At 48.0% G+C, this 26,197-nt stretch overlaps 1 protein-coding gene across 2 annotated transcripts in view; it reads right to left on the reverse strand.

The window, feature by feature from the left end:
* HTRA3 (HtrA serine peptidase 3) overlaps positions 1-26,197 on the reverse strand; it is a 54,161-nt gene continuing 27,964 nt past the window's right edge. For both annotated transcript variants that reach the window (XM_077301929.1, XM_077301930.1), the window contains exons 4-9: positions 22,647-22,841; positions 22,092-22,124; positions 15,874-15,982; positions 5,223-5,271; positions 3,335-3,430; positions 1-1,696 (exon numbers count right to left, since the gene is read on the reverse strand). In XM_077301929.1, the coding sequence (XP_077158044.1) occupies positions 1,531-1,696; positions 3,335-3,430; positions 5,223-5,271; positions 15,874-15,982; positions 22,092-22,124; positions 22,647-22,841 (648 nt within the window). In that variant the 3' untranslated portion in view covers positions 1-1,530. The remainder of the gene's footprint in view (positions 1,697-3,334; positions 3,431-5,222; positions 5,272-15,873; positions 15,983-22,091; positions 22,125-22,646; positions 22,842-26,197) is intronic.

The following is a 26,197-nucleotide window of genomic DNA, read 5'->3' on the forward strand; positions in this document are numbered from 1 at the left end:
TTCTTTGTGTAAAGTTTATTATTTGTACAGTAGGAACTTACCATACAAGTCATAAGTATATACTTTGTACAATGCTTTCCAATACGATGAAAAAATCCTGAACATCTGTGCACTTCCTCAAAGATTCAGCTTTGTCCCGCACATTGCTTTGTGATTACATCACGCAATAATTCTATAAGAATCATTTACTACATTCCACTTTTGTACGGCCTCCTTGTCACAAGGGACACATGAACCAAGCAGCACAACGGACCAATAGCCCAGGCCATTTTAAAAGGAAGGCTATAGTATCTCGTGCACTGGTGGTTTCCGGTGCTTATGGGGTGGTCAGCCCAGCTGTTTGCCACCAGTCTGTCTAGATTTTTGGCACAACCTCAGTGAAGCCCCTAACAGCCACTCTCCCTCCTCCCTCCCCCCCTCCCCCTTTCAACCTGTGTCTGAAGTATCCCCCTGGAATGTCTGCAAAAAGTGCTTAGAAAGACAGGAGACTGTAGCCTTAAGCCGGGGTTGCTGTGGGCACGTCCATAGGGCCAACTCCGCTGTGGAGGAGTTGGGGAAGGGGCTTCTATTCAGATAAGTCCTAAGAAAGATCCCAGAGGGGAACTCAAAATGTTTCTCTATGGCCATTGATACACCACACTTTTTAAACCTCATTCACTTTCTCTTTGCCACAAACACCACAGCACTTACACGGACACATCCTGCATTTTATGACACACTCAACCACACACCCTTCATCTCAGTGATGCAGCCGCTCAGATCTCCAGAAACGCAAACCCCTCTCCTATCCCCACTGGCATTTGCCTGCCCAGCGGCAAAGAGTCCGAAGAACAGGGAGGGGCTCCCATCCGCTGAGGAGATGCTGCTGCTGCTGCTGCTGCTGCTGCTTCTGCTGAGCCATCGTTGTGCTCTGTGTTTCTGGGGCAGGCCCAGTGGCTGGTTTGGGTCCCTGGGAGGGGTGGGGCATGTTCATTAGTTCTGGGAAGCTGCATGAGTTTTCATACAGCTGGAGTCTTGAGAAGGCTTTCCTAAGGATCACAGCTGAAATTTCCTGTTCACATTTGTAGTTTCTCACATCAACTCATATGTATTGAGGAAACCAACTATGTAAGGAAGTTTCCAGAAGGGCAGATTTGGACCAAGCTGACTTAAGCCACCATCCACAAATCACAAAAGCCAGCCGTCTGCGTGAGGCTGAAGCAGGGACAACGCATCTTGCAGGGATAGTTTGCTGGTTGGTGTCTGACCCCAACGGAGCCCAACTGGTCCCGCCATTCCTCAGCCCCAGGGGTGGGATTCTGGCCTTGCAGATGTCCACTGTGCTCGGCTTCCCAATGCAAAACTACCAGCCTCTTTGTCCCAAATATATCTGCTAGGACCCAGCTGAAAACTTGTCCTGCTGACAGGCTGGCTGTTTGGCACAATGATGGCTCAGGAAATCAGACCCCTCCCCCCCCCCAACTAGCCTAAGGCACATGGGAGGCATCCAACATCCCAGAATAAATGAGCCGACTGCCCCTCAGCGATGGCCTACATAACTTCTTCTGGCTCTATGTTGAACAGCAAGTCGTCGTTCCCCCGCCTGACTTCCAGCAGCAGAGGTGCTTCCTTCATCACCGCCTCTTGCAAGGCAGCCGGAGTCATCAGCGGACGTCCATTCACCTTAACAATGATGTCTCCATCCTTAATCCCACCTCTGCAGGGAAGAAAGAGGAAGACAGGGACCCTGAGCTGAAGCTTGCATGCTGGACAGACGTTCTTACACAGAAGGGACCGCTCCACATACTTCTGGAGAACTCGGTCACATTCCTGAAATCTGGGCAACCTGTGCTCAAACATGCATGCCCTGTTTTCTCCCTACAAATTATTATTCTTTTAAAAACTAAAACGCAGCTTCTGCCACCAGGTTTTCCATTTCATTTGACAGCTGTTTACCAGATTCTTTGGCAAGAAACAATTCCAAGGTGAAGAATGTTTCATACTGGAGGGAAAAAATTAACTGGCAGAGGCCAGCTCCCTGAATGAGCCACCTCCCCTGAATCAAATGGAGCAGTTCCTTCAACATAAAACAGAAGATACCTTTCCATGGTTTGTGTGCTGCTCCATCTATATGCAATCCCACCTTCCTGCAAAATAACACCCCCACCCCCACCCTGCCCCTGCACGGCAGAACCTCTCCGCCACCCGCGAGCAGATCCGGTGCTGATATGTGTCCCCTGTGGGGACACAGAATACGGCAGCACATAAAGCTCCACATCACTGCAGCTGTGCAGAATCAGCCTAAGAGTTGCTTGCTGAGTAAAGTGGATGAGTCTCAGAAGCCAGAGTGTGTGTCGGACAAAGGAGGCAAAGGCTGGCCGGGAGAACAGAAGGATCAGGCATTCTAATCCCGTCACACAACAGCCAGCTCTGGAACAAATAAAAAGCCCAGAGTAAAACCTCCCCATCGGGAGGGGCATCTAGCAAGCACTGAAATTGCTCCCAGGTTCCCACCGGGAGGCTGGCCTTCCTCGTGCTCGCCCTGCCCACGCCATCCAGCAGGTGCCTGTTGCAGCCACCTGGAAAAGAGGCTCCAGCATCCGCTTGGCCAAGCATGAAAGAGGTTCACGTAGCAGTTGGGACTGGCACTCCAGCCAGACTCACACACAGAGAGAGTGGATAGAGTCAATCTACTTGAGCACGTGCATTTTGAAGAAGAAGAAGAAGAGCTGTTTTTTATATCCCGCTTTGCACTGCTCAAGCGAGTCTCAAAGTGGCTTCCCATCTCCTTTGCTCCTTTCCACACAGTAGACACCCTGTGAGGGAGGTGGGGCTGAGAGAGCTGGCAGGACAGGTCTTTGAGAACCACGACTGTGACTGGGCCAAGGTCACCCAGCTGGCTACTTGTGGAGGAATGGGAATTCAAACTCGGCTCTCCAGATTAGAGCCTGTCACTCTTTTCACACAGTTGCAAAGGGCACTATTCAGTCTACTTCTGCCTTTGAAAACCATTTTGGCAGAATTTTGCAAAGGTGGATTAGACATACATATATATTTTTAAATGATGTTTGAGAGCAAGCCGACCCTCAGGGGCCCTCCTGTCCCACTAGAACCTGCTCAGAAGGTGTCACTTAGGAACAGATGCTTTGTGGAGCCTCTTTGACCCCACTGCCGTCGCATTGCTAAGCTGGTGCCCCAGAAGAAAAACATCCAACCCTTCATCGATTTCTAAAGCAACCTTATTTCTGTCCCTTGTCCCCCCCCCCACATCCCCCCCCCGATGTATTTGCAACCTCCTCCGACTGTGTGGTTGAGCACGAGGCTCGTCTCTCCCTTGCCAACCTCTGGGACATACCTGTGAGAGGGAGAATTTGGGAGCACTTCATGTACATAAATTCCACTGCTGACATCAGGAAAGTCTGGATTGTTAAACTTCAGTTCTTCCACAAGTCTAAAAAAAGAGAGCCAAATTTAAAGATTTCTATCTCGAGATGCCTTTTTTAAAAAAAGAAAAAAGTATTACCTTATTGTGTGAAATTTACTACACACCTAACATGAACCAAATGCAAGCTTTTTAGGGATGTTGATACATTCAGTGGTGAAGGAGAAGATTGGGGGGGGGGCACTTAATTTGTTAAGTATCACAGCAAAGGGGGAGGGGGATGCCCAGGAAGGGAAGGCTTCAACAACACTGCAAGCAGAGAGCAGGCTCATGGGCCTGGCCTCATCAACCTCTGCCTGTTCCCTTAAGGCAGCCTGTCTCAGCCTTTGCCTGCTGAGAGACCCCGGCATGGACCATCGTGCAGAATCAGGCTGGGAAGCACAGCTGTGGACACGCCCACCCAGGGTACCTCCTCTTCCCCCCCCCTCCAGGCCCATCTTTGGCCATTCTGGGAGGGGTGGGTGGGTGAACACAGCTATATATAGTCATACCACCTGATAAATATTTAACACATTTTAAAATATTAAAAATAATTATCCCCCATGCATTTGGGAAACCCTTCCAGGGCCATCAAGAAACTCCGGGGTTTCCCAAAACTCTGGTTGAGAAAGGCTGCACCTGGTCTTCTCCCCAGTTTCCCCAAGAAGAAGAGAGTCTGGTTCCTCCTGCAATCTGGAGGAAGACAGCAAAACAAGCTGGACAGCGGAATTAGGATACCACATGGCGGTGGGGGGGGGGGTGGTGCAGCGCTCACAAACTTCTCAGCCTCTCCATGCAGGCACAGGTTGTGTCCAGGGCCAAGGCCAGGACGCTGCCCAAGCAAGTTGCTGCAAATGCATCACAGGCCTTTCTGCTCACAAAGGGGGTGGGGGGGGTGGACTGGACCAGTTGCCCCTTCCTGGATTACAAAGGACTCAGCTGGCATTTGTCCTGCAGCTGTCGCCCCAGGCTTTTTTCAGTTTAAACTGCCTGTTTTTCTTGCAACCCCAAATCCTTCTCTAAGTGGTCAGCTGGAGATCTCCAAGAGTGCAGCAATCCACAGGACGTCTCTGCCCCTCTTCCTTCTGAGTCTCTGCCTCCCCAGCTGCAGGGCTCAGGCCAGCAACAGACTGGCTCATCTGTTATGGGGCCTGCAGTCAGCCAACGCCAGCCTCCGCTACAGGCCGCTGGAGCTACTATGATTTTCCCCCCTGGAAATCCCTGCGCTCCAGGGAGCCCTAAAAGAATCCTCACCACCTGCCCTGTGCCAGGGATTCCCAACCGGGGTGCCCAGACCCCTGGGGGTCCATGGGAGCTCCAGAGAGGATGCATGGCCTTTCCTCTCCTGCCCTAACAGACACAGCCCCCCAAGCCAGGGAACCGGTCACTTGTGACCTCTGCACCTGCGAGGAGGGAGAGCCTGCATGCCTTGTCTCATCTTAATCCCCCCTCCCCGTCCTCCTTGAGCCAGCCTGTTGAACATGGGTGGTGAGGTCACTTCCAGTGGCAAGGCACTTGCAGGAGGCGTGGCCAACTGACGACATTTCTGGAGTTCCTCGAAGGCCGCAAAATTATTTCAGGGGCTCCTCCATGGTCAAAAGCTTGAAAAGGGTTGCCCTACACCAACTCAAGACACACCTTGTGGGAGAGCAGTCCCTTGCATCCAACCCCACCCCCTGTTGGTGATGCAGGGCTGCAACTGGTGAGCATCATGCCTCAGACCGATATGTGCAAGAGCCATGTGTTGCACCCCAAGATAGCAACACAGCAGGGGAATGCAGCACAAGGTCTTTCGAATTCTTATACATTAAGAAAGACTTACGCAGGTGTTATTGTCAGCATTCTTAAGCCAATAAACCTTTTCTTCCCATCTGGAATAAAAAATGAAATGAAACTTTTCAACTGAAGAACAAAGTGTGAAACAGAACCAGATAAAATCATACAAAGCAGATCGGAGGCTGGAGTTCTTATCCATCACAGGCCACCTCTGAGAGCAGGGAGTCAGGTTTGCTGCAAAAGGACCTCTTGGGCAACACTGGCCTCAAGCCACAGCTTGCCCTCTGTGCCAGACAGCACTTTAAAGCCAGGTTCCAAGTGCTGAAGCAGCAGAAAACTAGGAAGTGGAGGGTTAATTCTTCACTCAGAGAGCTTGAGTGACAGGCTGCTCCAAGCTCTCTGATTGGCCACCAACAGCTGTGAAAGAAATGATATGAGAGCTGTATGCTGAGGGAAGTTATGCAGATTCTGGTTGAAAGGAGATCTTTCTGTGCCTTAGCTGGAAAAAAATCTACTCTGAGATTTTAGTTAGAAAACTCACTCTTAACTATTGTTTCTCAATTCAGCATAAACTGAAAACAGTGCTATGCAGTCAGGAGAAATGGGAAAGATATTTTGACAGAGTGATTTTGGGAGTTGTTTGGGACTTCCAAATCAGGCCAAAGGAAAGGGGGAAAATATCCTAGGGAGAGGTCTTCTAAGGATCCTTGCCCAGTTAAAGGACTGGGGTGGAAAAATACTGTTGTAGACATGTCAGGAGTTAGGGGAACTGGTGCTTTTCAAAAAGGAGTCAGAGGTTCAACAGAGGAAATCAGCTTTCAAGAAAACCAGGGGAGTTCAAAGGACTTCGAAAGCTTCTGTATCTTTCAACAGCTGATTTTTATATCAACAGCTCCTTATTCTATATAATCTTTCACTGTAAAATAAAATTTTATTTGACTTCAGGAAATAGTTATAACATTGTTTAATTTTGTTATTGTTATTGTTATTGTTAGGGGAGGGATAGAGGGAAACTGTATTGTTATTGGGACTGTTGGAGGCAGTACGTGAAGGGGGGGCAAGGTGGAGGATGAATAGTAGGGAGACCAGCCAGGAACTGGGGATTGCAATAATTGGGGGAGGGGGGAAGGATGATGGTGAGAGAAGGTGGTTAAAATGAAGGGGTAGGAAGCATGCTAATGCTCACACCCTTTTAAAGTTTTGTGCCATTCCGAAATACTATTTGGGGTGAGAACCAAGCATTCACACAGGAAAACAGGATCACAGAAGCCTTTGATATGGGAAAGTGCGAAAGCACTTCTCACATCTATTATTTTGCCAAGCTGGGATGAGCAGCCTTGAATGGGAGATAGTAAAGAGCTGCGGAAGGGATGAGCCTTTGAAATGCATAGCTGAAGCAAGGGAGGGGGGTGGTGCTCCTGGGCTCGAGCAAGATGCCAGAGTGGGGCAGGAGTTCCAGGAGTGCTGGGGAAAATTACTATACATGAAAGCGGATGAGTGGGGCAGGAACATAGGGTTGATGACAATATCAGAATAATGGCTGAGGAGGGAGTTATGATATTGGTCTGAGAATTGTTGAGGGAACTCTTCATCCCAACAATCCCAGGAATCAAAAATGTGGGCCTAGTGTGGAATGCAGGGGAGAGTTTGGCTGTCTCTTTGGTGTACAAACTGCCTAAAACTCTATCAGATGCCCTGCTGCATTTCCTGGAGCTTTGCAGTTCCACAGATTATTGGTCACAGGGGATTTTAATGTCCACACAGAGTTAACTGGCTCCTATTGGTGGAGAAGACTAGAGACGTAGCAGTGATGGCCAAGCTCACTAACTTAGTCAACAGAAGACCACTGATAGAATTTCAAGAACACTGGGATACTTTCCTGGAACAATTACATGAATAACTTAGAGACTCTTTTCTTTCGTGTAACACTCTATTATCAATAAAAGTTTTAAAAATTAAAAAGAGTTAACTGACTCCTGGGGTCTGCCATAGTGACTAGAGTCCAAGCTGAGATAGGCAAGGTAAGAGTGTGGGCTAAAAAGGATTCTTTAGTTATATTCAAAGTAAGAAAAATAATAGGGACCTGGTAGGACCACTGCGGGAGCAAGAAAGAAAGTGACATTGTTAACTGGTGATGAAGATAGGGCTGAACTGCCCAATTCCTACTTCTCCTGTCTACTCTTCCAAAGGGAATTGTGCTCAATGTGGCAAAATCATTTCACATAATAAGGAATGGGAGTTGTGGCCTAGGATCACTGTAGAGGTAGTCTATAAAATTCTCGTTTCCTTAAATGAAACCAAATCCTCCGGGCCGGATGAATGGCATCCAAGGGTACAAAAACAACTTGCAGGTGTAACTTCTGAGCCTCTGTCCATTAGTTTTGACAATTCCTAGAGAACAGGTGAAGAGCCAGAAGGTTGGAGGTGGACAAAAGTTGTCCCCTTCTTCAAGAAGAGGAAAAAGGAGGATCCGGGTAACTACCAACCTGACTATAGCTGGCAATATTTTAGAACAAATAATTAGACAGAATCATAGAATCATGGAATCATAGAGTGGGAAGGGGCCATACAGGCCATCTAGTCCAACCCCCTGCTCAACGCAGGATCAGCCCTAAGCATCCTAAAGCATCCAAGAAAAGTGTGTATCCAACCTTTGCTTGAAGACTGCCAGTGAGGGGGAGCTCACCACCTCCTTAGGCAGCCTATTCCACTGCTGAACTACTCTGACTGTGAAAATTTTTTTCCTGATATCTAGCCTATATCGTTGTACTTGTAGTTTAAACCCAATAGTAGGTCCTTGAGCAGTTAGAGCGGAGGGCTGTAATTACTAAGAGTCAGCATGGCTTTCTCAAGAACAAGTCATGTCAGACTAAACCTTATATCTTTTTATGAGAAAGTTAATACCTTGCTAGATCATGGGAATGCTTATGGACATTGTTTACCTTGATTTCAGGAAGGCTTCTGATAAGGTTCAGCATGATATTTTTATTGCCAAATTGGTCAAATGCAGTATGGATCCTATTACTGTTATGTGGATTGAGAACTGGTTGACAAATTACACCCAAAGAGTACTTGTAAATGGTTTATCATCTTGGAAACGAGTGATGAATAGAGTGCCTCAGGGATCTGTGCTACTGTTAATTGTTATTTATATTATAATGTGGTTTTGCAATGTTTTGATGCCGTATTTGAAAGTTAATGTTACATATTGTTGTTACTGTATATCGTTCCATGTGATTTGTATTATATAATGTTCAATGTAAACCGCCCAGAACTGCAAAGAAATAAATTAAATAAATAAATAAATAAATACATAAACTTTAATAAACTAGGGCAAACTTTAATAAACTCAGAGACATGATGAGTGTCATACCATGGACGAGAATGCTGGAAGGGAAGGGAGCATGTGAAGGGTGGGCGCTACTCAAACAAGAGCTATTGCATGCTCAATCAATGACTATCCCAGAAAGAAGAAAACACTGCAGGAGCTCTAAGAAGCCTATTTGGATGAACAGAGAACTTCAAGAGGAACTAAGAAAGAAAAGGAAAATGTTCAGGAAATGGAGGGAAGTACACAGCTCTAAAGAAGAGTACCTACAGGTTACTAGGCACTGTAGATCAATCATCAGAAAGGCCAAAGCTGAGAGTGAGCTAAGATTGGCCAGGGAAGCCCACTGTAACAAGAAATGATTTTTCAGTTATGTGAGGAGCAAACATAAAGTAAAGGAGGCAATAGGCCCACTGTTGGGTGCGGATGGACAAACTCTAACGGAGGATGCAGAGAAAGCAGAAAGGCTCAGCACTTATTTTACATCTATTTTTCCCCACAGGTCAAAGGGTTTAGGCACATCTAGAGATGGCAGTAGCCAAGAGATAGTGTCTGGGTGGCAGGTTGACATGTACAGAAAGGTTGCTGAGAGGCATTTAGCTGCACTGGATGAGTTCAAATCCCCTGGGCCGGATGAAATGCACCCGAGAGTGCTCAAAGATCTTTCTGGAGAACTTGCACAGCCCTTGTCCATCATCTTCGGGACCTCTTTAAGGACTGGAGATGTCCCGGAGGACTGGAAGAGAGCAAACGTTATTCCGATCTTCAAAAAAGGGAGGAAGGATGACCCGGGAAACTACAGACCAGTGAGTCTGACCTCTGTTGTGGGTAAGATAATGGAGCAGATATTAAAGGGAGCGATCTGCAAACATCTGGACAACAATTTGGTGATCCAAGGAAGTCAGCATGGATTTGTCTGCTGTCAGGTCCTGCCAGACCAACCTGGTTTCCTTTTTTGACCAAGTGACAGGTTTGCTAGATCGTGGAAATTCGGTACTTGGATTTTAGTAAAGCTTTTGATAAGGTTCCCCATGATGTTCTGATGGATAAATTGAAGGACTGCAATCTGGATTTTCAGATAGTTAGGTGGATAGTGAATTGGTTAGAGAACCGCACTCAAAGAGTTGTTGTCAATGGTGTTTCATCAGACTGGAGAGAGGTGAGTAGTGGGGTACCTCAGGGCTCGGTGCTTGGCCCGGTACTTTTTAACATATTTATTAATGATCTAGATGAGGGGGTGGAGGGACTACTCATCAAGTTTGCAGATGACACCAAATTGGGAGGACTGGCAAATACTCCGGAAGATAGAGACAGAGTTCAACGAGATCTGAACACAATGGAAAAATGGGCAAATGAGAACAAGATGCAATTTAATAAAGATAAGTGTAAAGTTCTGCATCTCTGTCAGAAAAATGAAAAGCATGCCTACTGGATGGGGGATAAGCTTCTAGGTAATACTGTGTGTGAACGAGACCTTGGGGTACTTGTGGATTGTAAACTAAACATGAGCAGGCAGTGTGATGCAGCGGTAAAAAAGGCGAATGCCATTTTGGGCTGTATCAACAGGGGCATCACATCAAAATCACAAGATGTCATAGTCCCATTGTATACGGCACTGGTCAGACCACACCTGGAGTACTGTGTGCAGTTCTGGAGGCCTCACTTCAAGAAGGACGTAGATAAAATTGAAAGGGTGCAGAGGAGAGTGACGAAGATGATCTGGGGCCAAGGGACCAAGCCCTATGAAGATAGGTTGAGGGACTTGGGAATGTTCAGCCTGGAGAAAAGGAGGTTGAGAGGGGACATGATAGCCCTCTTTAAGTATTTGAAAGATTGTCATTTGGAGGAGGGCAGGATGCTGTTCCCTTTGGCTGCAGAGGAAAGGACATGCAGTAATGGGTTTAAACTACATGTACAACGATATAGGCTAGATATCAGGAAAAAAAATTTCACAGTCAGAGTAGTTCAGCGGTGGAATCGGCTGCCTAAGGAGATGGTGAGCTCCCCCTCACTGGCAGTCTTCAAGCAAAGGTTGGATACACACTTTTCTTGGATATTTTAGGATGCTTTAGGTTGGTTAGGGCTGATCCTGCGTTGAGCAGGGGGTTGGACTAGATGGGCTGTATGGCCCCTTATGATTCTGTGATTCTATGATTCTAAATAAATGATTTGGATGAAATAACTTATTAAATTTGCAGATGATACTAAACTGGGAGGGGTAGCAAACACAGCCAAAGACAGAATCAGGATATAAGATCATCTTAATTGGCTGGGAACTGGCCTATAATGAATAAAATGAATTTTAAGAGTGAAAAATGTAAAGTTCTGCATTTAGGAAGGAAAAATCAAATAGGATGGGAGAGGCTTGACTAGGGAGTATTACATGTGAAAAAGATCTGTGGGTCTTAGTAGACCATCCATTGAACATGAGTCAGCGGTGTGACTCAGTGACTAAAAAGGCAAATGGGATTTTGAGCTGTACTAAAAAAAGTATAGTGTTCAGATCACGCGAGGTGATGTTGCCTCTTTACTCTGCTCTGGTTAGACATCACTTGGAGTACAGTGTTCAGTTTTGGGAACCACAAATGAAGAAAGATGAAGAGAAACTAAAGTGCATCCAGAGAAGGGCTACAAAGATGGTGACAGGTTTGGAAGCCAGGTCATATGAGGAAAGACTGAGGGAGCTTGGTCTGTTTAGCCTGGAGAGGAGACGACTAAGAGGTGTTGTGATAACTATCTTCATGTACTTGAGGATGAAGCAGAGTTGTTTTCTGTTCCCCCAGAGGGTTGGACCAGAGCATCACTATAGGATGGGCAAGACTTGTCTTGACAGTAGAAGCTTCCACAACTTCCACAATTCCGCAAGGCTTGCAAAAGGGAGCTCCTCCACCAGGCATTCGCTTGAGGCCGAACGACTTGGAACATCTGCTGGGCCCCTCATCAGACGCCCTTCCATGACTGAGCAATTTGATCTCCCCAGTTGGTTGTTATTCATGTTGTGTTGTGAACTGTTACTTGATAGATTGTTGTGATGTTCTATTTAAACTTGTATAATGTTATAGATTATTATAATGTTCTATGTAAAGTTATAACGTTCCATGTAAACCACCCAGAACTGTAAAGAATGGGCAATAGAAAAATCCAAATAAATACATACATACATACATACATACATACATACATACATACATACATACATACATACATCTGTAAACCGCTCCGTGGGAGCGGTATTAATAAAGCCCTAAGGGCTAAGTGGGAGGAGAAATGGGTGGGGCCTGTCTGTGATAAAAACTCGCAGTGCGCCTCCCCATTGGCCACTTGGCCCGCCCTGGATTGGCCACACAGATGATTCGCTGCCGGGAAAGGTGGCGAACCAGGGACCTTGCCTGGAGAGGAGGATGCAAGGAAAGAGCAGGGCCGCCGCATCAAAGACGGGGTGGCCCTGCTCCTTTCCCGCCACCGAGGCAGGAGCCTCGCCGGCTGGGGGCCTTCCTGAGCCTCCCCACCAGCCTTCCTCCCAGGCTGCGATTGTGGCCCTGCCCGCCGCTCCCGTGGCCAGCCAAGAGGTGCCACCACGATGGACACAGTAAGCTAACCCACCCCACGCCACCCCCCTAACACCCACACACCCACCCTCCCTGCTCTTGCCTCCCCCCAACTTGCCCCCCGAACCATCGACACTCCGTGCCCATTTCTACAACCTGCCCACCCACCCCAAGTCACCACCGCACTCCCCCCGCCTACCCAGCCGTAGCTGTCTTCCCCCCCCCAACGCTCAAAACTCAAACCCGTGGATCCCCCCACACACCCCCCCTCTCTACCCCACGCTCCCACCCGTCCCTGTCTCCCGCACTCTCCCAACACTTGCGCTCCCCCCTCCCAACCCGACGTGGAACCCCCATCCCACTCACTGCCATTCTGAGCCTCCTCCTCCTACACGTGGCAGGCCCAGCACTGGGCCCACCAGAAACCCAGGGCAGCCTGCAGGGGTGGCTGCCAACGCAGCCTTCTACAAGGCCCACGGACAGCATCGCTGCCTCCAGCACGTGCCGCTGCTGTCTCTGGACCCGCCAGAGGGCCGCAGGGACGTGCAGCGCCAGCTGGAGCCTTCTGGCGGGCCCAGGGACAGCCCCCGCATGTCAGTGATGCACCCAGGCTGCCTCAGGGTCCAGCAGAAGTCTCTGGCTGGCGCTGCACGTCCCTGCGGCCCTCTGGCGGGTCCAGAGACAGCAGTGGCATGTGCTGGAGGCAGCGATGCTGTCCGTGGGCCTTGTAGAAGGCGGGCCCAGAGACAGCGTCGCCACGCTCTGGAGCCGGCATGCCTGCCCCTGCACCATCCAGAAGCCCCCGGGACGCTGACAAGCTGGCCAGACCCACGCCTCTTCACCCTCCACCTACCTTCAGGTAAGCTGGCGAGGGGGGGGACTCCTCTGTCCCTTCCCTTCCCCTTCCCCCCTTTCAAAGCCCAATTTTATAAATGGGCTTTGAAACTAGTAAATACATAAATACATACATACATACATAGTGGGTATGAAAAGGATGTGGGTGGTCTTAGTAGACCAGACACTGAATTAAAAGGCAAATGGTATTTTGGGCTGTTTTAAAAGAAGTATAGTGTCCAGAGGTGATGTTACCACTTTATTCCACTCTGATCAGACCTCACTCAGAATACTGCGTTCAGTGTTGGACACCACAACTGAATAAAGATGTAGGAAAACCTGAGCGTGTCCAGAGGAGGACTATAAAGGTGGTGAGGGATTTGGGAACTAAGTCATGCCATGTAGAAGATGGAGCAGAGTTGTTTTCTGTTGCCCCAGAGGGTCAGACCAGAGCCAATGGGAATAAATTAATTCAAAAGAATTTTTGGCTAAACATCTGGAAGCAATTCCTGACAGAGCGATTCCTCAGTTGAACAGGCTTGCTCAGAAGGTGGTGAGTTCTCCTTCTTTGGAAGTTTTTGGAGGCTAGATAGTCATCTGATTGAAAGTCTGATTTTATTAATTTGTGAGTTGGGTGGGCAAGAAGGGATGTGCTAATGTTCGTTTCTTGTGGCCCTTCCTTGCATACCCGGGAAATTGCTGATTGCTACTGTGGGATAGTAGGTGAATTTCCTGGAGATTTTTGGTGGGGGTCACTTGAGAATGAAATTGGGGTGGGGAAGTAGTTGTGGGGAAGTAGTTGTGAGTTCCTGAATTGTGCAGAGGGTTGGACTAGATGACCCCTAAGGTCCCTTCCAACTCTATGATTCTATACAAGACCGGGTGATAGTTGGCAAGTTCTTGCAGGTCCTGAAATGGCTTCTTCACTACTGGCTGTACCACAAACTCCTCCAATCCCTCTGGGAATTTGCTGGTCAAGAGGGAGAGGTTATCTCCCTATCCTACTATGCCACGAGACACAGGGGTCTAGGGGGCAAGTGGTTGGCCTCATGGAAATCAGTATCCTCCTATCAGTGAGAGTCATCTGAAGCCATCCAGTGTTTCCTTCAGAGGCTGACAAGGGCCTCTAGTTCTTTTTCTATGTCTAAATTTGGAAGAAAGTTGTGGTGGAATGTAGAGACTTTGTCCACACAATAGTTTGTAAATGCCTCACAACTGATTTCCAATCTATTTCTATTTTGATTCCGTTCTTGGAAGGCAGTGACTGAACTACCCTAAATAGTTGTGCTGGGCACGCACTTGCACATGTGATGGAAGTTGAGCAAAATTCACATTTTACTGATTTCACCACCATCTCATAGGGCTTCATAAATAATCTCTACTGTGTTCTCGACACTTCGTTGCAAGTTCTCCTCCAAACTCACTCCAGTTCCTGTTTGATCTCATGGTGTTCTTCTGTGTACCAGGGGCCCTGGTTTAGGTGGGGGTGGAGAGAGCATTTGAGAGCCATTTCATCTCTGGCAGTCAGCATCCGGTTGTGACAGTCGATAATTAACCCATTCAGAGAGGCACTGTGAGGCATTGGGTCACAGTGTTCAGTAATCCATTGGGATCCATAAGTCTCCTTGGGTGAGCCAAAATTTGCTCCGCACCCAACTGAGTTGGGGGGACAATCATAGCCAGTGGTTTGGCCATCAAATGGTGTCTGGCACTATCAACCCTGCTTCCAGCCCTGCACTAAAGATAAGGTACAGGATGTGACCTGCCTGATGTATGGGATCAGTTGCAAACTGTGAGAGCCCCAGTGTTGGCATGACCGACACCTGGTCCAAGCCATTTCCAGAGCACAGCAGCTCGACATGAATATTAAAGTCCCCCAGTATCAGTAGTCCAGGCTGCCACCGCCTCCAGCAAAGCTGGTAGGGCTTCTAGGTGGTTCATTGGGTATGCCGTACACCATCCAGATGGCCAAGCTCTCAGCTGCATCCCACCAGAGGCCAACATATTCAGTGCCTGGGATTGATGGAACAGGAAAGGAGTAATCCTCCCGGATCAGGATTGTCATCCCCCTACCTTGTGGTCGATGACTGATGGAGCATGAAGTACGTGGCAGGGGCCAGTTCTTTTAGGGTGACTGTTTTGCCCTCCTTGGTCCAGGTTTCCATCACACAAACAAGGTCTAATTTATGTTCCACAAAGTAGGTTTGCAGTGTGGTGGTCTTATTATTATTATAACAAATGATCAGAATTTGCTCATAGAATAGGATCATGGAATCCTGGCATTGGAAGGGGACATTCTGGACATCTAGTCCAACTTCCTGCATAATGCAGAATCAAACTAAACCATCAAGGATAAATATCTATCCAAACGGTGCTTGAAGACTGCCAATGAGGGGGAGCTCACCACTTCCTTAGGCAGCCCATTCCACTGCTGAACTACACGGACTGTGAAAAATCTTCCTGTTATCTAGTAAACTGTTTGTAGAATGGTACCAACTAGATATCCATTACTGCGGGTCCTATCCTCTGTTACCGACAGGAACTGCTCACTGACATCATCTTCCAAATACTTAAAGAGAGCCATCCTATCTGAAATCTGAATTCTTCATCTTAAAAAAAATCAGCATTCCAGTTCACAACTTCTACTTTCTGCCCATGAGCAAAGCAGCACAGATTTTGCCCCCTCTGCATGCTAGCTCCCCCAGCTAGTTTCTGGGCAGCAGGGTTCCCACACAGCGCACGGAAGCGCAATCTTCTCTACCTGATTGCACAGTTGGAGCTAAGAGAGCAACACTTCTCCTTTCCTCTGTGGCTGGTCAGAAGGCCTGCCAATGTTTCAAGCCCAAATCCTGCCTCCAAGTGGAAAGGCCTCCTGCGATACCCCAAGGGACAACTGAGCAGAGCCTTAAAACAGTGCCCAGAGGACACTCCTCACGGTCAAAGACATCGCCCCTCCAAGGACCGAAATTATAAAATGTTGCCTTTACTTTGTTTGCTGTTATTCTCAGAGAGGAACTGGGAGATTCGATCAGATGGTATCGCGAAGGAGATTCCTGCAGTCACCTTTAAAGTATTGATGCCTATCACTTCCCCATCCTGTTGAAAAAAGATATACATTTTGTTAGTTCAGAAGCATGGCATTTGTTGGACTAGGCAATGTCTGGTGTATAAAGAAGAGGAGAAGATGACCTTGCAGGGGGCAGGAACAAGACCCTGAGAGAGGATAGTGAGGTAAGGACCTTCTCTTCTCAGAAGCCACTAGTCCAGTCTCTCTCTCTCTCTCTCTTTCTCTCTCTCTCTCTCTCTGTTAGACATGTGGCCAGCTCCTTTCTCTCGCTCTCTCCTCTGCACTACCAAATATGGCAAAACTGAAACAAACCTTTACCTACTCTTAACCAGGGTGAGCATCCTCACTGCCTTATTTACTCTGCCAACAGCATTTTCATTTTACTTTTAGCTTTTGAAGAAGAAGAGTTGGTGCTTAGATGCTGCTTTTCTCTACCCAAAGAAGTCTTAAAGCGGCTTACATTCGCCTTCGCTTTCCTCTCCCCACAACAGACACCCTGTGAGGTGGGTGAGGCTGAGAGAGCCCTGATATTACTGAAGAAGAAGAAGAAGAAGAAGAAGAAGAAGAAGAAAGGAGAAGGAGAAGAGTTGGTTCTTATAAGCCACTTTTCTCTACACGAAGGAGTCTCAAAGTGGCTTCCAATCGCCTTCCCTTTCCTCTCCCCACTACAAACACCCTGTGAGGTGGGTGAGGCTGAGAGAGCCCTGATATTCCTGCTCAGTCAGAACAGTGCTGTGACAGGCCCAAAGTCACCCAGCTGGCTGCATGTGGGGGAGCGCGACATCAAAACCGGCGTGCCAGATGAGAAGTCTGCACCCCTAACCACTGCACCGGCAGCCTGGTCTCTGCTGGCCCTTCCTCTGCTGTGTGGCAGGACCAGTGGCTTGGGATACACCATGAGCTCCAGGCCCTTCACTGCCAAGGAAAGGGCAGTTCTGTAGGGGGGCAGGGCTGGAGCCTCTTGCTAGAAGAGCATCAGGTATAGTAGAGGAAAGGATACAAAGGCGTAAGTCAGTGTGTAAACCTTCCATTTCAATCAGATCTACTTCTTTTCAGTAACTGGGACAGTGAAGTGGTTGTTTGAAATCTTCTGAAGTTACATGGCAGTTTTTCAATTTTTAGAACAATTTTGTTCCTTTCCAATAGATGTACTTATTCATTCTTTTGCGAATTCCTAAGTTCCCTAAGCAATTGACCAGAAGTCAATAAAGGCAATGAAAAGTCTGCTGTGGGCAAATTTGGGGCTTGATCATCCCTTAAGCGTTCACTGGGTTGTTCTAAGCAGTGGGAGATGTAGTTTAATTTGCAGAGCAACATTTGGAGGGTCTCACCCATCAGCAGAAAGGGTCCTGCTGTGACTTCTGTCTTCTATAGAGAGCATCTGCTGGACTACTTGAGGCTACCTTTCAGTATATAAAGAGACTGCCCTCACCCCTTAGAACACAGAGAAGCCCAAAATTGTTCCCCCCCCCCATCTCTGCCTCTGCCAGGTATACACATTTCTCACCAGACACTCCTTCCAGATCTGTTGCCAAACAGCACCGTCATCCTTAATTGTTGCCTAATTGCAGGATTTGCTGTGAAGAGCGTTATGTCTGTTCAATATTATTATTACTAGAAATTAAGCCCGCTGTACCGTAAATACAGAGGGCGCTAGCGAGCCTGGTGGGTGGGGCGGCTCTCCAGTTTTCGTCCCCCGCACCCACACCCGAGGCCAGCCGTGGGGTGGCCTGTGAGCCAGCGCCGGCTTCTCCGTTCCCCCCCCCCGCCTCGCCGCCTACCTCTGTTGTTGGTCCCGAGGTAGTGAATGGTGGCGGGCGGACTCAAGGCCAGGACACATTCGATCTGCCCGGTCTTCTGTGGGCACCGGCTCTGCCATCGCGGTGGGTGCAGCCGCTAGCTACGCCACCGCCAGTCCCTGAGCTTTTGCCGCTGGCTACTCCTGGCAGCGTGGGGCGGCGGGAAACGTGTGGTATTAGTGGCTGGCGCCGCGGCCCTTGGAGCATCTGTGGCCGCCGGCTGCCGCCGCCGCTTCCAAACCTCCCACCACCGGGCGCTCCTGGCTGCGTGGGGTGGCGGCCAACATGTCGTGTTAGCGGGCAGCGCGGCCATGGCCGCTCCCGCGGCCATAGCTAGTGCGTGTCCTGCTATGCGGGGCGGCAGTGAGGCGTGGCTCAGTGTGGCTCACAATTGGTCCCTTGCCAATTGTGCGCTTTGGGCCTGCCAATTTGGCCCTACGATTGTCAGTCCAGGGGAAGGGGCCTATCAGCACCCTTCCTCATCCCGCATAGGGCCCGCCCTCGGGGCCATTACTGTTTTATTTTATCCGCTACGCAGGAGCGGTTGAAGATTGGATTTATTCCCCAACTGGGAATGTCCCACAGTCACCCAGCAGGCCTCAGGTGTCTCTAAGCAGTTTAAAATCACCTTTCCTTCCTCTCCCAATAAAAGACACCCAATGAGAGAAATGGGGCTGAGAGGTCTGTGAGAACTGGGATGGCCCACAGTCACCCAGCAGGCCTCATTTGTCTCTAAGCAGTTTAAAATTGCCTTCCCTTTCTCTCCCTTCCTCTCCCCATAACAGACACCCTGTCAGGGAAGTGAGGCTGAGAGCTTTGTGAGAACTGGGAATGGACCACAGTCACCCAGCACACCTCAGGTGTCACTAAGCAGTTTAAAATTGCCTTCCCTTCTTCTCCCTTCCTCTCCCCATAACAGACACCCTGTCAGTGAAGTGAGGCTGAAAGCTTTGTGAGAACTGGGAATGGACCACAGTCATCCAGCACACCTCAGGTGTCTCTCAGCACCTTAAAATCACCTTACTTTCCTCTCCCCATAACAGTCATCCTGTTAGGGAGGTGGGGCTGAGAGCTTTGTGAGAACTGGGAATGGCCCACAGGCACCCAGCATGCCTCAGTTGTCTCTCAGCAGTTTTAAATTGCCTTCCCTTCCTCTCCCCATAATAGGCACACTGTGAGGGAGGCGGGCATAGGGTGTAGCTGTACTGGCCACACCCTGATTAGCCCGTATTCACTCACAGATGCCCGGGACACGCTCCTTTCACAGGGCTGTTTCACAAGTATATAGAGGAACCATAGATAGATAGATAGATAGATAGATAGATAGATAGATAGATAGATAGATAGATAGATAGATAGATAGATAGATAGATAGATAGATAGATAGATAGATAGATAGATAGATAGATAGATAGATAGATGCCAACTCTCTGTTGGCATAAATTTGTCTTGAATTTTCCTTGGTGCTAATGCAAATGATGATACATTATAACTGATTAGGGGATTGGTATCCAACAATAAGAAGACCATTTTGTCTAAATTCACAGGGAAGTTCTGGCCCAACAAAATCTCTTAATATATTTGGTTCTTGGCTCCAAGTATAATGGGCAATCTAAAACATAATGCTAGAGGTCTTCTACAACAGGTTCTCCACAAATACATAAGTGAAGATCAAAAGGTACAACAGAAAAATGGCCTGCGAGTAGGGCTGATGGCTTGAAAACTTATGTGGGTAAAAGCCATTCAAAGTTTTTGTACAGAAAGAGTTACTAAATAATCAGATCTGAGATGGACTTTTAAAAATAGTTTAAACAAACAAATGGATTAAACAAAAATTAGATTTTATTATTATTTGTTTATCCAATATAACATCACTTTTAAGGATCCAATCTCTCAGATTTGCCCCATCCACTTGTGCTCTTAGTATATTAACTGGGATGGAGTACTGTGTTCGTATTTTATCATAGCAAGCAAGTCTAGAGGGATCCGTATTCAAAGTTAACTCAAAACACTGCTTGAATATTGTTAGAGTTTTTTCTGTGTTTTATCCAAAACTTTAACAAAGCTAAGTGAACTCAAGCCCTAATCAATGGAAGTCTTCACTCTGCACACATATGTGCAGCAGGAGTTCCTCTGGGAAAAGCTAAGATATGTCTGAGGAAATTATTCTGAATTGCTTCCAAACTAGAAATCAGGTATTCCCTCCATCCCCAAACTTTGATACCATAAAGGAAATGGGGTAAGACCTTACATACAAATAGTTTTATCACTGGATCAATAAGAAATCCACCCTTAGACACATAGAATCTTAGAATGGCCCTGATTATTTTAGGAGTGGAGGCCTTAATTAAGGCCAAATGGTTGTTCCAATTCAGTGTCTCAATGAAGGTCACTCCCAGGTACTTGAATGAACTGCTTTGTTCAATGGAAATACTATGGATGTTCCATTTAAATCTCTTTGGCCTTCTCCTAAAGACCATAATTTTGGTCTTGTAATTTATATTAAGAACTTCCTCATTAAATCTCTTTAAACCAATGCAGGTGCCTGAAATTAAAACCACATCATCCACATACAATAGGACTGATACTTTTTGCTGACCAAAGGAGGGAGGAGTAAACTTTAGTCCAGTTAACCTCAAAACAAAATCGTTAAGGTAAAGATTAAAAATCATAGAGGCCAGGACAACCCTCTTAACTCTTCTCTGAATTGGGACTGGGTTAGTTACTGAGTCAGAAATACAAACTCTAAGTTTTGCACATATGTCAGTATTTAGTTCCTGTTAGAGGCAGAGAAGGCATTTGTCAATATTTATTTTAGCTAACTTTTCCTAAAGGCAAACTCTATTATATCAAATGCTGTGGCCAAATCTACAAAAGCTACATAAAAGGCTTTGATGGGACCATTGATGCTTAATGTGGCAAGGTGATTAACTGTTTGAATATTGTGTTCAATAGTACTTTGTCCTTTTCTGAACCCAGCCTGATGGGGTAAATAACACAATTAGTTGATTCCCAGTCTTCTAATTCATGCAATAGATGTTTACTATAAAGTTTTGCAGTTATATTCAGCAAGCTTGAAGGGTGAACCCTTAAGAGCAGTCTCATGTTTCCCTTCAGCAAAAGGAAATGTATAAAAAATATGTTGTCCTCATACTCTCAAGGAGTGAATAAGCAGCAGCACAGGCATTGTCTCCTCAGTCACATCTGTGCCACTAATTGCAAACAGATAATCATTAAAAAAATGCAGATCCATGAAGTAAAGCAACTGGAAGTTCTCCGAGACGTTGCAAAAAAGGTACCAGTGCATTCACAGATCCAAAAGCCATCTCACCGTTGTCACCAATTTGTTTTATCTGTTCAATAATTATTCCAAATCAAATTCCAAAAACTGTTTATTAAGCTCACAGCCAAATAATAGTTAAAACACATTCCTTCAGGTCAGCTCCCACTTCCAACATCCAACTTTTATAACCTCTTCCTACAATTACTGTTCTCTTAAATAAATATACACACACCTCCACCACCCGGACACTCCAAGTGCATTTGACTCCACCCTCTCCACTTAGTTTGCCTTGCCCAGCTTCTGCAGCAAGGGTCCACAACCTTTTTTTGAGCCTATGGGCACCCTTGGAATTAAGAAATAGGGTGGGGGATGCAACTACAAAATGGATGCCATTGGAGGCGGAATCAATCACACAGAGGGATCCCAAGTGCAGGGGAGAAGAGGGGCAATTTAAAATATATACGAAGAGAAAGGAGTGAGAGAGAATAAAACCAACCCAAAGGTGCCAGCTGCCACTGAAACCATCCAGTTTTGCTCTTTACAGTGAATCAGCTCTCCAAGTTGGCAATCAGAAGGCCAGCTGAGCAAGAGCCCTGCATGGCCCCCGGCACACTCCTGGTGGGTGCCAGGAAAGGTGCTGGTGCCCATAGCTGCCACACTGGGGATCCCTGTTCTAGAGTGTTGCAAGACAGCAGAAAAGCAACCCAAGAGCTCAGTCTGGAGCAGATGCTCTGTATGCACCCTCTTCAGACTCTATCTCCCCACCTCAAGGAGCAGAAAGATCTCCCTCTGCCCAAGACCACGGAAAGCCACAGCCCATCACATCACAATAGACATAAAAACCCAGGTCTCAAGGAGTGGGGCTGGAATTAAAAGAAGGCCAGGGACCCCACCCTTCTCCCCACACATGGGTATTTATGGATCTGATCTGGTGACATCTAAAAAGAGCCATGCTCTTGGGTGAATTAACAACAGCCACTTGATTTGTGCTGGAAGGGCAGCCGTACTGAAGTTAAGCTCTCAGGACACAAACACAAAAATGCAGCAAGTTCTTACCAAGTTGACTAGTGGTCCTCCTGAATTCCCATACTGCAAAAACCAGGACAAGAAAATATTAATGTCCATACCAGAAAATGTAAGCCACATTTCAAAAAAGCATTTTGCATTCCATTCTCTTTGGGTGGTGGGGAGGGGAGAGCTGTGTACGACCTAAGAAATCTGCCCCTCCCCCTGGCCTCTGATCTAGTCCCATGCTGGTGAAGCCCTCTTGTTCCTCCACCCTCTCAGGATGGAGGTCCCACCGGCTGGCCCTTGTCCAGCCTTTTACTGTTTCCAGGCACGTTTTCAGTGCTGCCATCATGTCCACTGAACCCCCTGAAAAGGAGAGAAAGGGCTGAATGACACGAGGACAGAGGCGAGGCTTCAATGCAGGTCCAGCAGCTTCACATAAACCCTGGAAGGCACAGGGGATAAGAGAAGCACCTGAGTGGCTAAAGGACATCCTCTTCTTCCTGGGAGTAGGACCCATCCCCCACTCCACCTGACTAAGACAGCACTGAAACCTGCCATGGGATCCCGAAGAGCCCTTTCTGCAGCAGAGCTTTGACTCACGTTGATGATGGCGTCTGTCTGAATGTAGTCCATATCTGAATCCCGCAGGCCCAGCTCCTTGCCGTCCCTCTGTGCCGTGCTGACAATGCCTGTGGTCACCGTGTTCTGCAGAGCAAAGGGGCTCCCCATCGCTACGACAAATTCCCCTGGCCTCAGGTCCCCAGACTGGCCCAAGAGGAGGACGGGCAGCTTTTTCTGCAAGATTTTGAAGGGGGGGGGGAGATGGCTTACATGAGTATGAGCAGGACAAGTCTAGTGATGGATCAGAAACAAGGACCATGGGAAAACCTCCTCTGAGCGGATGGAAAGGCACCACATATCACTGGGCTCCACTGAGTTTGCAGCTGAGACGCTAAGTCTGGAGGTTGTGCCTGAGGATGAAGCTCACAGGTAGTCTCAGATAAGCTGGCCCCACTTAGTTTAGCTGATGGCACAAAGCGGCTGTGGAGAGAACAAGGTCCTGAAAATGCTCTCAGTGGGACCTTGTCCTTCCTCCTGTAATCCCTTCTCATCCCCAGAATATTGATTCCGGTCATCAACCTGCAAGAAATAATATCCATCAGATTTGCACAGTGTAATCTGCATTGAGTCTCAGGGAGAGAAGTGGACTATAAATAAATAAAATAGATCAGTAGACTATAATACGGAGCAGAAAGGGCGGTGAAATTACTCTCTTTGCTTTGTCATTGGGTCAGAAGGGGTCAGAACTGCAGCAAGCAGTTTCAGCAACAGTACCTAAAGTTCAAGAGTTTATCATTGTTGGAAACGTTTTTGTTGTCCGACAGGAAAGGACTATTTGGTAGAGAAAGGTAGGAAATATATTCCTTAGATTTTATTGAGACCGGATTCATCCCAGGAACTTATTATTAGAGGTTACAGTAGATAAACAACTGAAAGTTTAAAGCCATTACCAGAATATCTTATTCTAATGATGGCTACTGTAGACATGTGTAGGCCCAGTGTAGGGAACTGTATGGCAGTGGCCAGAATACATATTGTCTATATTGGAAGGATGAAACAGGAGGGAAGGAACAGACATTAATATATGTGTGTAGTCTGCACGGGGCTTTTTACCACTGCCAGCTCGAATAAATCCCTGCCATCTACACTGAATTCGATTTCCACTTTGATTTGGGCACTTTACATTTTCCCTCTGCAACATCTTCCCTCATGCTGACCAAAGGATACTAGCAACAGCAAGGCCAACCACATGCCCACTGGACCCTTGTCCATCCTGGCTCTTAAAAACACCTGGCACAAGGATAAAGGGCCCCCTCCGGGAGATAATCAACCCATCTCTCACAACGAGAGAATTCCCGGAGGGACTGAAAGAGGCTGTGGTACGGCCACTGCTTAAAAAAAATCTCTAGATGCGCGAGAGCCCAATAACTACCGACCCGTCTTGCATTTAGCGTTTCTGGGGAAGATGGTAGAAAGGGCAGTCGCAAACCAACTGATGGAAGACCTGGAAGAAGCTTCGGTCCTAGACCCATCCCAGTCAGGTTTCCGGCCTGGCCATGGGGTAGAGACAGCGCTAGTCGCCCTGACGGACGACCGTCGCCAGTTGGACCGAGGCGGGTCGGCACTGCTGATATTACTAGACCTCTAAGCAGCATTCAACACAGTCGATCATGAGCTTCTAGCTTGCCGTCTCATCAATGCCGGAATACGAGGGACAGCCCTCCAATGGCTGATCTCCTTCCTCCGGGATCGTGGACAGAGGGTTGCAATAGGAGAGAGAACATCGGACCGCTGGCAACTTACTTGTGGAGTCCCACAGGGAGCGGTCTTCTCTCCTATTCTATTCAACATCTTCATGCACCCTCTCGCACAACTGGTACGGAGGTTTGGGCTGGGTTGTCATCAAAATGCCGATGACACCCAGCTCTTCCTCCTGATGGATGGCCGCCGTGACTCCCCCCCAGAAGCATTAGCCAGCTGCCTGGAAGCAGTGACGAGATGGCTGAAGCAGAGTCGTCTGAAGCTCAATCATTCAAAGACGGAGGTCCTGTGGCTGGGTAGGAAGGGCCCATGTGAGGAAGCGCGCCTGCCCACCCTGGATGGCGTAGAGCAGTGGTCCCCAACCCCCAGTCCGGGGACCGGTCCCAGTCTGTGGATCAGTCAGTACCAGGCTGCGGCTCCTCCTCATCCTCGTCGCCAGCTGCTGCTCACCTTTGGTGCTTTCCAGCGGCTACTGTGGCTGGGGCTTCCCCTCAGCATGGCACTGCATGGCACTGCGCAGCTGCTGCTGGCAGCGTCCCCCAGCGAGCAGCAGGAAGTAAGGGGTGCCAGCGGGAAAGCAAGCAGAGAAGGGGCTCATCCTAGGTAAAAGACTACCCCCGCCCCGGGCCTCAGTAAAATTGTCAAGCTTTCACCAGTCCCCGGTGATAAAAAGGTTGGGGACCACTGGCGTAGAGCTCACTACGGCTCACTCTGCTCACAATGGAAGTCCAGATCACGAAGGTAGCACAGCTGGCATTCTTCCATCTCTGCCAAGCCAAGCTACTAGCACCCTACTTGGCCCCAGAGCACCTAGCCACAGTGATCCACACAACGGTCACCTCCAGGCTGGATTTCTGTAACTTGCTCTACGCAGGCCTGCCCTTAGCCTTGACCCGGACACTACATCTGGTCCAAAATGCAGCGGCCAGGATCCTCACAGCGACACCGTGGAGATCCCACATCCGGCCCATACTACATCAATTGCAATGGTTGCCAGTTGAATTCCGGATCAGGTTAAAGGTTCTGGTAATTACCTTCAAGGCCATACGCGGTCAGGGCCCAGTGTACCTGACGGACCACCTCCCGGCCTATGCCCCCAAAAGAACTTTATGCTCTGCTGCAACCAACCGGCTACTGGTCCCTGGCCCAAAAGAAGTTTGCCTGGCCTCGACCAGGGCCAGAGCATTCTCTGTCCTGGCCTCCACCTGGTGGAACGAGCTCCCAGAGGAGATGGTGTTTCATCAGACTGGAGGGAGGTGAGTAGTGGGGTACCTCAGGGCTCGGTGCTCGGTCCGGTACTTTTTAACACCTTTATTAATTATCTAGATGATGGGGTGGAAGGACTACTCATCAAGTTTGCAGATGACACCAATTTGGGAGGACTGGCAAATACTCCGGAAGATAGAGACAGAGTTCAACAAGATCTGAACACAATGGAAAAATGGGCAAATGAGAACAAGATGCAATTTAATAAAGATAAGTGTAAAGTTCTGCATCTGGGTCAGAAAAATGAAAAGCATGCCTACTGGATGGGGGATACGCTTCTAGGTAGCACTGTGTGTGAACGAGACCTTGGGGTACTTGTGGATTGTAAACTAAACATGAGCAGGCAGTGTGATGCAGCGGTAAAAAAGGCAAATGCCATTTTGGGCTGTATCAACAGGGGCATCACATCAAAATCACAAGATGTCATAGTCCCATTGTATACGGCACTGGTCAGACCACACCTGGAGTACTGTGTGCAGTTCTGGAGGCCTCACTTCAAGAAGGACGTGGATAAAATTGAAAGGGTACAGAGGAGAGCGACGAAGATGATCTGGGGCCAAGGG

Source organism: Paroedura picta, chromosome 10, assembly GCF_049243985.1.
Source record: "Paroedura picta isolate Pp20150507F chromosome 10, Ppicta_v3.0, whole genome shotgun sequence".
Lineage (NCBI taxonomy): Eukaryota > Metazoa > Chordata > Lepidosauria > Squamata > Gekkonidae > Paroedura > Paroedura picta.